This window comes from Amphibalanus amphitrite, unplaced genomic scaffold (assembly GCF_019059575.1).
Source record: "Amphibalanus amphitrite isolate SeventyFive unplaced genomic scaffold, NRLGWU_Aamphi_draft 000380F_arrow, whole genome shotgun sequence".
NCBI lineage: Eukaryota > Metazoa > Arthropoda > Thecostraca > Balanomorpha > Balanidae > Amphibalanus > Amphibalanus amphitrite.
The window spans coordinates 405593-415783 of NW_024881874.1; the positions used below are offsets into that span (position 1 = coordinate 405593).

General features: G+C 58.6%; 1 protein-coding gene across 1 annotated transcript; it reads right to left on the reverse strand.

The window, feature by feature from the left end:
- Window positions 1-3570: 3570 nt before the first annotated feature.
- LOC122390032 (circumsporozoite protein-like) lies at window positions 3571-7900 on the reverse strand. Its single transcript, XM_043382602.1, has 5 exons — window positions 7848-7900; window positions 7466-7520; window positions 7061-7169; window positions 4036-4655; window positions 3571-3687 (listed from the first exon to the last, which is right to left on the reverse strand). Exons 1-5 carry the CDS (start codon window positions 7898-7900, stop codon window positions 3571-3573), a joined length of 954 nt encoding a protein of 317 aa, XP_043238537.1.
- Between the last annotated feature and the right edge of the window lie 2291 nt (window positions 7901-10191).

Here is a 10191-nt window from a genome sequence, read left to right on the forward strand (position 1 = left end):
TGACTATCAGCACCGCACGGTGCCGGTGATGGCTGTCTCTGCGCTGCACCAGCCGTGCCTGTAGTCGGTGCCTGCCGTGCCGCTGGTGCCTGTCTCGACGCGGACCGTGCCTGCCGCCGGAGTCTCGACACGGACCGTGCCTGCCGCCGGTGCCCGTCTTTTCTCGAGCGTTCCTGTCTCGACGTGAGCCGTGCCTGTCGCCGGTGCCTGTGTCGACACGGACCGTGCCTGCCGCCGGAGTCCGTCTCTACACGACCGTGTCGGTGCCTGTCTCGACGCGGACCGTGCCTGCCGCCGGTGCCCGTCTCTACACGACCGTGCCTGTCTCGACGCGGACCGTGCCTGCCGCCGGTGCCGGTCTCGACGCGGACCGTGCCTGCCGCCGGTGCCCGTCTCGACGCGGACCGTGCCTGCCGCCGGTGCCCGTCTCGACACGGACCGTGCCTGCCGCCGGTGCCCGTCTTTTCTCGAGCGTTCCTGTCTCGACGTGAGCCGTGCCTGTCGCCGGTGCCTGTGTCGACACGGACCGTGCCTGCCGCCGGAGTCCGTCTCTACACGACCGTGCCTACCGCCGGTGCCTGTGTCGACGCGGACCGTGCCTGCCGCCGGTGCCCGTCTCGACGCGGACCGTGCCTGTCTCGACGTGGACCGTGCCTGCCGCCGGTATCCGTCTCTACACGGACTGCACCTGACTCGCCCGCTGACCGAACCTGCACCAGCAGTACTTGTGCCGACCGAATCTGGCGACTCTACTTGGCGTGAGTGCTCAAATCTGCCGCACCGGTGAGTACCTGGTACCGATTGCAGGGCGCGAACTTTTGTGCATCACTGCATCTAGACCGCGTGCAAACTGATTTATTTGTATGGTTGAAATATTTCACCATATTTTGCGGTCTGTGACACTTGTATGGCCCAAATAACGACGGAATTAGGCGTGATCAGCCCTGTGTTTGTGTGAGTGTGTTCGAAAAGTGTGGATCGTACGCTGCTGATAATTATAGGTTAGCCGGTGTGTCTCATTCTCATAGGTCAATTGTATTTGCTGGTTACGGTAATCGCATTCGGGAAATTTGCCATATTTATTACCCGTACTTCCATAAACACGCAGCCGGGGCTAGGACCAAATCCAGCTATCCAAACATGGCACTATTCAGACATTGTGGTATATACATTGCTTAGTCCGTCTACGCCGTTGTCGGCAGGGTCCTGTCGCCTTCGTCATCACCCGGATCCTGTCCGTCCCGTCGTCGGCTGGATCCCGTCTGCCCTGTTGTCGGCCGATCCACAGTCTGCCCGTCTGCCCGGTCGTCGGCCGCGGCACCGCCTGCCCCGTCGATCGGATCCCGTCTGCACATCGCCTGCTCATCGTCGATCGGATCCCGTCGGCACCGTCGTCGGCCGCGGCACCGCCTACCCCGTCGATCGGATCCCGTCTGCACATCGCCTGCTCATCGTCGATCGGATCCCGTCGGCACCGTCGTCGGCCGGGGCACCGCCTGCCCCGTCCATCGGATCCCGTCTGCACATCGCCTGCTCATCGTCGATCGGATCCCGTCGGCACCGTCGTCGGCCGGGGCACCGCCTGCCCCGTCGATCGGATCCCGTCTTCACATCGCCTGCTCATCGTCGATCAGATCCCGTCGGCACCGTCGTCGGCCGGGTCACCGCCTGCCCCGTCGATCGGATCCCGTCTGCACATCGCCTGCTCATCGTCGATCGGATCCCGTCGGCACCGTCGTCGGCCGGGGCACCGCCTGCCCCGTCCATCGGATCCCGTCTGCACATCGTCTGCTCATCGTCGATCGGATCCCGTCGGCACCGTCGTCGACCGGGGCACCGCCTGCCCCGTCGATCGGATCCCGTCTGCACCGTCGTCGGCCTGTGTGCCGCCTGCCCGGTCATCGGCTGGGACATCGCCTACCCATCGTCGATTGGATCCCGTCGGCACCGTCGTCGGCTGGGGCACCGCCTGCCCCGTCGATCGGATCCCGTCTGCACATTGCCTGCTCACCGTCGATTGGATCCCGTCGGCACCGTCGTCGGCTGGGGCACCGCCTGCCCCGTCGATCGGATCCCGTCTACACGTCGTCTGCTCATCGTCGATCGGATCCCGTCGGCACCGTCGTCGGCCGGGGCACCGCCTGCCCCGTCGATCGGATCCCGTCTGCACCGTCGTCGGCCTGTGTGCCGCCTGCCCGGTCATCGGCTGGGACATCGCCTGCCCATCGTCGATTGGATCCCGTCGGCACCGTCGTCGGCCGGGGCACCGCCTGCCCCGTCGATCGGATCCCGTCTGCACCGTCGTCGGCCTGTCTGCCGCCTGCCCGGTCATCGACTGGGACATCGCCTGCCCATCGTCGATTGGATTCCTACATTGATTCACCGCGTCTCTTGCGGCTACTACGGTGAGTCAGAACGAGATGGCTGAGCCGGAGGAGCGTGTTGCTCAACTTGAGCTGCAACTGCAGGAGGCACTCGGGCGCATCAACGAACTGAGCGAACTGCTGGCAGAGCGAACGTCAGTCGCACCCACTCGGGATACATCTCGGTTACCAGCGGCAAGCCGAACTGAAGAGCAACTTGTTCATGTCCCGGAAGCGACCCATGCGGAGCAGCCCATGCGGGATCAGTCAAGACCTCCGGGGAGTCGGCCTGGTGAGGGATCGTCTGGGGGATTCCTTCTTCAGCAGACGTTCACCATTCCGACTTTTGGTCTGGGTGGTACTACAAGTCTGAACCAGTACTTCCAACGATTTGAAGATCACTGCTCACGCACGTATTCCGGAACTCTGGACGAAGCTCTTCCGCTTCTGCAGTCTCTCTTGGTCGGTGAAGTGGCCGAAGTGTTCTCGGCTTGCGGAGGGACCGAAACCACGTATGCAAAACTGAAGGAACGTATGCTACGTTGGGTGGCTGTCCAAACTGACCACACACAGCAGAGTACTCGAATTCGTTTCGACAATGCGAAACCAGGACCAGGAGAGGACCTTGCGCTCTTTGCCCTCCGACTGTCTTCTCTTTTCGAAGACGCCTTTCCTGGTGAGGACGTCCAATCGTCTGAGCTTCTACGAGACCGACTTTTCCAGAGCCTGCCACCTGTTATCCGGGAACAGCTGAAACTGGACATCAGATATAACAGGGCTATCCACGGCAAGACGCTGCTATGGGATCATTACCTGACGATTCTTCAGTGTAAGAAGCACACAGTAGCGGGATTAGACTCCACGGTACTGGCCGCAATGGAAGAACCGCCACGAGGAAGAGCACCTGAGAGACCGGGGATGGCAGTGGATCGAACTGCTCGCCGTTCTCAGAGGAACACGCATGATGAGTCCGGCACTCGGCGACGAAGTGAGAAGCAGCGGAATGAAAGTGTTCATAGAAGCCTTCAACGCGAATCAAGGTCTGAACAATCCATGGCCAGAGGAAAAAGCAGTGACAGATCGCGGGCGTTCTGCAGTTTCTGTGGCCGTCGTGGACATGCTGAGGACATCTGTCGACAGAAGCTTGGTCTGTGCTTTGCTTGTGGAAGCTCAGATCATCTAGTTCGAGACTGCGAATCACGTTCATTTACACGGAATCCAGGCCGACGGGAGGGAGGTGCGGAAGGTTCACAGCTCCGTCAGAGCGGGTCCGCTTCACGCGCCCGGAGGCGACCTGGAGCTGGTGCTCGATCGGAGACTCGTTCTGCAAGTGGCGACAGTTCTCGATCACCATCCCCCGTCCGTACAGTTCGATCAGATCGCCAGGGACACACAAGGCAATCGGAAAACTAGTCGGTCACACAGGCGAACCAGGGCAGCCTGCTGTGACCGAATACAGCCCTGACGGCGAACGTTTTCGTGAAGAAAGCAGCATCAACGGAGCGGACGTGTCTGTTCTGTCGCCTGTTAGACGATCGTCTTCCTTGTTGGCCGGGTCAACGTCTGCCTCGTTGCCAGCGCCGCCTGCCCAGTCGTCGAATGGATCCCGTCGGCGCCGCCGTCGACAAGAGCACCGCCTGTCCCGTCGTCGATTGGATCCCGTCGGGCTAACGTCTGCTTCGTCGCCCGCCGGGCCTGCCCTGCCGTCGCCTGCTCTGTCGCCCGCCGAGCCACCGTCTGCTCTGTCGCCCGCCGAGCCACCGTCTGCTTCGTCGCTCGCCGGGTGGCCGTCTGCCTCGCCGCCCGCCGTGTCGCCGCCTGTTCCGTCGCCCGGCGGGCCGCCGCCTATCTCGCCCGCCGGGTCACCGCCTGCCCCGTCGTCGGCCGGACTGCGGCCCGCCCCGTCGTACGCCGGGCCACCGTCTGCTCTGTCGCCCGCCGGGCCACCGTCTGCTTCGTCGCTCGCCGGGTGGCCGTCTGCCTCGCCACCCGCCGTGTCGCCGCCTGTCCCGTCGCCCGTCGGGCCGCCGCCCGTCTCACCCGCCGGGTCACCGCCTGCCACGTCGTCGGCCGGGTTGCGGCCCGCCCCGTCGTATGCCGGGCCACCGTCTGCTCTGTCGCCCGCCGGGCCACCGTCTGCTTCGTCGCTCGCCGGGTGGCCGTCTGCCTCGCCACCCGCCGTGTCGCCGCCTGTCCCGTCGCCCGTCGGGCCGCCGCCTATCTCGCCCGCCGGGCCGCCGCCCGTCTCGCCCGCCGGGTCATCGCCTGCCCCGTCATCCACCGGACCACGACCTGCCCCGCCATCGACCGGGATATCGTGTGCTCAGGGGACTCAAGAAAGAACGCATCTAAACACCTGCAACGCCAGTGAAGTTGACCCTGTCTCAAGCCTGCTTACCGTTGACGAACACAATCCTACAGATGACTGTGATGGTGATGCACCCGACTCGACGAACGCTTCCGTCTTCACTTCTGCTATTTCATCTCCGTCTATTTTGCGAGTTTCCGTTCAGCTGAATTCAGAAAACGTGGAGGCGGTGTTGGACAGTGGGTCGGGCAGAACAATCATTGGAAGTAAGTTTGTGGATGTGGATTTTATGACCCCAAGTGATGAAGTGGTAAGAGCTGTTGGCAACAGTGCTCTGCCAGCCCTTGGCCGAGTATGCCTTCCAGTGAATATGCACGGAATCGAACTCCAATTGGATTGTTTGGTGTTGGACAGCAGCAAGTGCCCTGTCGAACTTATCATCGGGAGAGATGCCATGCAGCAACACGGCCTCTGCCTGGACATGAATAGAAACGCTGTTTCTGGGTCTCGGAAGGATCGATCTCGATGGACACTATACTTACCACTCGGAAAGAAGGAGTCTTGTGTATTGTTCATGACTGATGTACCGTGTGTGGCGGTACGAGAAACCCGAGTGACGAAGCGAGACACAGCCGTACTAGGTTGTTCAGCCGTCCTCCCTGCTGCGTGTAGCTCATGCGAGATCAATTCCCGTCCTCTTGTCTTTGCTGGTCGTGTGGACGCGTCAAGTGACCTAGAGTTCGTCTCGGGTATCTTTGATCCAACCAACCCGCGTGTCCTCGTATCCAACCGGGGAATGGCTTCAGAATCAGTGCGTAAGGGTTCTATTCTCGGTTACCTGGACTCCGCCGCGGACAGCGCCCTGGACGTGGAGGGAAGCGTGCCGGTGTACTCTTCTACAGCATCCACAGACGGGATCGAGCCCGATGGTTCCTGTCCCTCGGCCTCCGACATACCGGGTCTCTCTGAAGATCAGCGAGCGGCGGTACAGGAGATCTTCGAACGTCACTCAACAGTGTTCATGCGCTCGGATGCGGATGCGCTCCAGTCGTTGATGACACCACATCGTATTGAGTTGACTGATGATACGCCCATTTACATCAGACCACGGAAGATGTCTGCCCCAGTTGCGGACGAAGTCGAGCGTCAGTGTCTAGACTTGGAGCGTCTCGGCATCATTGAGCGATGTGAATCTTCTTGGAATGCTCCCATCGTCCCAATCCGAAAAAAGGATGGCACATTGCGACTGTGCATTGACTATCGCCGGCTAAACCAGAAGACTGTAACAACCAGATTTCCCATGCCAGAGGTCAACGATACTGTTTTTGGGACTCATCACGGAGTGCAGTGGTTCAGTGCACTGGACATCTCCAAGGCATATTATCACCTCCCTCTGGAGGAAGAGTCACGTGACTACACTGCATTCAGCACACCCAGGGCCCATTGGAGGTTTCGACGCCTTCCTTTTGGATTAAAGAATGCCCCAGCACAATTTCAAAAGGAAATGCAGACGATTCTTCACGGATTTGCACGTGAGAAGCTTGTCGTATATCTAGATGATATTCTTCTGAAGGAGACTACGTTTGAAAAGCATGTGCAGCTGGTCGACGACGTTCTTACGGCGCTCGGATCCCAGGGAATCAAGCTGAACGGACGCAAGTGTACTTGGTTTCAACCAGAAGTGAAGTTCTTGGGACACATCATTAGTTCATCGGGTCTTCGGAAGTCACCGGAGTACGTGGACCAGATCCAGCGACTGGATAAACCGCGAACGGTTCACCAGCTGCGACAGTTCTTGGGAATAGTGAATTACCAGCGGAAGTTCGTAAAGGACTGCTCTACAATCGCCAAACCTCTGTCTGCACTGACAGGCTTACCTGCAAAGACTGTTCTGACCTGGACTGATGAGATGATTGAGTCATTCGAACAGCTGAAGTCCGACATGCAAGCTGATATAACACTCGCGTTCCCCGATTACAGACCTGATGCAAGTCCTCTCTGTCTGTGGGTGGATGCCTCTGCTATCGGTGCTGGAGCGTGCTTAACTCAAGAGCAGGACGGACAGCCCAGATTCATTGCTTTTGCCTCGATGACCTTCACCAGCGCGCAAAAGAACTACTCAGTAACTGGTCGTGAGCTTGCTGCTCTTCGCTGGGGAGTCAAGACATTCCACTCATTCTTGTGTGCTGTTCATTTTAAAATCTACACTGACCACCAGGCACTGATGTACCTCCACAACATGCGGCTCGTCAACCATCGTCTTGCCCGCACCGTGGAAGAACTTGCTGATTACAACTACGAAATTATCTACGTCCCTGGACAATCAAACTTCGCCGCAGATCTCCTGTCACGGATGCAAGTGTCCTCAGCAACAGCCGCTGGGACCTACCAGAACGAAGAACTGCCAGACGGTCTTCGTCTTCGGTACCGTCCTGAAGGCGGTGGAAACTCTCTGGTGGATTGTCTTCGACACTGGATGACTGAGAGAGATGGGTTCCCTGCAGACGGTGGGGACATTCGCCGGAGGCTGGTAGATGAGGCCCTTCGGAGCCCCGCTAAGTATGGCTTCCGGCTCGATCGGTTATCTCGACAGTCTCTGAGGCTGATGCGGTTTTCAGGACAACCTCTGGCGATGGATATGCTCACCGTGGCAGCAGCCATGTACAAAGTAAAAATTGTCGTTCATTTTGGCCCAACTAACCCGATGACCTTCACTGATGACTGTCGTTCAGCGAATGATATCCTGCACCTACAATGCCTTGGGGGCATTCACTTCAATCTCCTTCAGTCGTACCTGGAGACCGACAAAACGCAACTGACCGCTGCGAGCGTTGCGAGTTGTCGAGTCTCTGCAAGGAGTGTGGAGGAGACACCAGTCACGGCATCTCAGGTTGATGACACGACGTCCTCCAACTCGTCCTGCAAGAAGTTGAAGCCAAGCTGCGACCATGACCAGCACACTCAGTGTACCATCACAGCGTTCTGCAATGGGGTGCCGCTGTGTGGATTACTGGATACCGGTGCGGCCATCGGCATGATAAGTGCCAGTGCATTGCGGCTCATTTCATCTCATGATCCTGGCATCGCCATCCAGAGAGTTAGCATACCCATCATAGGCCTGTGTGGGCAAGCACGGTGCGAGAGGCTCATCCACGCACAAGTCGGTATGCCGTCACATGCTCCAGTGGCCATGGTTCTCCTCGTTGACGAGGCCGATTCCTTCGGCCATTGTCTACTCCTCGGTGCTGACTTCATTCGGACTGTCGGCATCTGCCTAGATTTCGCGAGTCTTCAAATTCGACTGGGTGGGAGTGAAGTAAGCATGTTCGCCGATCCTGACGCTCAGAGAGCTGCCGCTGTCAGCTACACTGTTGACATGGGAGTCCCTACTACATCGTCTATTCGGGAGCATCAGGCCTCCAGTGACCAGCTGAAGGAGTTGAAGACGCATGTCGAACAGACAACCCCGCCTGGTCGTCTGCCTGAGAGCCTGAAATGTTTCAAGAAGCACATGGATCATTTGCAGCTGAGGGATGATTTACTTGTCTTCGACCACCCGGACAATGGTCCATTGCCGGTTATCTCGCGGTCATGGCTGGTCGAGTTGGTGTTTCACGCGCATGAAGATATGGCACACATCGGAAGAGATAAGCTGCTCGATCTTTTTGGTCAACGGCTCTTCGCGCCTGGACTTCAGTTGGTGATCTCAGACATTGTACGGACCTGCCAGCGCTGTCAGCTTTACAAACCATCGCCTCAATTACACCCACCTCCCGTGAAGAAGATAGAGTGTCAGTCGCCATTTGAGTTGGTGGCAGTCGATGTCGTCATGTTCCCTCGCTCAGGAAGAGGTCACCTGGGATGTCTGGTGGCGGTGGACCACTGTTCCAAGTGGGCAGTGGCAGTGCCTTTGCGATCCAAATCAGCAGCAGCGGTGGCACGTGCGTTTCATCATCGTGTTCTGCCAGCTCTTCTGAAGGTTCCTCAGCGGGTGCTGTCTGATAATGGTCCGGAGTTTCGTGGCATGGAATTTGAATCCGTCCTGAGCGACTGGAAGATTCAGCACGCGTACAGCACGCCTTACCATCCCGAGGGTAACGGTGCAGTGGAGCGTTGCAACAGGACGATTGGTCAGTCACTTCGCTTACTGACGGACTCCGCTGGTGACTGGGACCTGCACCTCGCCAAGGCTATGACAACGTACAACAACACCAAGCATGCAGAAATCGGTACGTCACCTGCGGCCCTCCTACTTGATGCGAGAAATGCGGACACAGAGTCGCGTGTCGCCTCTGATGAAGGGCAGGATGTGTGGAAGGCAGGCCATCCGAAGTTTAAGCCATTCCGAATCGGAGACCGTGTGAAAAAGACGGTCCAGCTACCTGGACATCGCCTCGAAAACAAGTTCGAAGCACGTTATATTGGTCCACTGACTGTATCTGAAGTGGCTGAAAGTGGTGTTACTTACCTCGTGAAGACGGATGATGGTGTTGAACGGAGGGCTCATCACTCACAGCTCCGTACTTACTATGATGCACCGGCTTACCTCAAGCAACTGCTACATCGCCGTACCTCGAAGGATGTCATCACTGCCGCAGGACCAGCGGTGGCGTCGGGCTCCCAGCCGGATCCGTCACAGATAATTCGTGCTGGAGTTCTGACTCCAACTGGAGTCGGTGAGGCTCCGACTGGACAACGTCTTGTTCGTGCAGCTACTCGGCCGATGCTTCAGCATCACGATCGGACGCAGTCTGCCACTCTGCGACGCAGCTGCCTTCGAGATCCCGCCTCATCGCGAAGAAGTCAGCGGGTGCGTTTTGAGATGAACGAAGATGGAGCGAGCAGGGGGCCATTGCACAGTAGCCCATTCTTCCGACGGTCGAGGCGCGTGCGTGACCGTGGACGGCGGGCGGCGGCACTTGGCGATGGGGGTTCCGACGAAACATGTCCTTCGGCATCTCCAACTTCGTAAAGTTCGTAAAACCCTTAGTTCCGATGACCGCCCCGGCTGCTGTTGTTATACATACATGGAAGCTTTGTCTGAATGTTTCTCTTTACTACGGGTGAAGTTGCTCTGTTGATGATGCCGTACATTGACTGTGATGGCGGGTGAAAAGTGTTTCTTTTGTTGCGCTTCTCGTTGCGATTTGTGTGGTTTGGCGAGTTCCGCAAGATGATATGACACGCGCGCCAGTTTTGTTGGTTGTTTTGTTTGTCCGCGCGACTTGGTGTAGAGGGGGGCAGTGTACCCGTATGTGCGTTTATGTTACACCGCGTCGCTGCGGTGTCCGAGTCGAGTCGGGGCTGACCTGACCTCGCCCCTGCGGGCGCCCTGCCCTCCGCCGGAGCCTGACCTCGCCCCTGCGGAGGTTACCGCCGCGGGGCACCGGCTGACCGCTGACTGCGGCGGCCGGCGGGGGGGCGGGCATTCGGGGACGGAGCCGGAGCGTGACGGTCGTGCGGTTTTCGTGTCCGAGTGCTCACAAGCGGTGAAAATACAGTGTGCCTTTTTCAAGAACT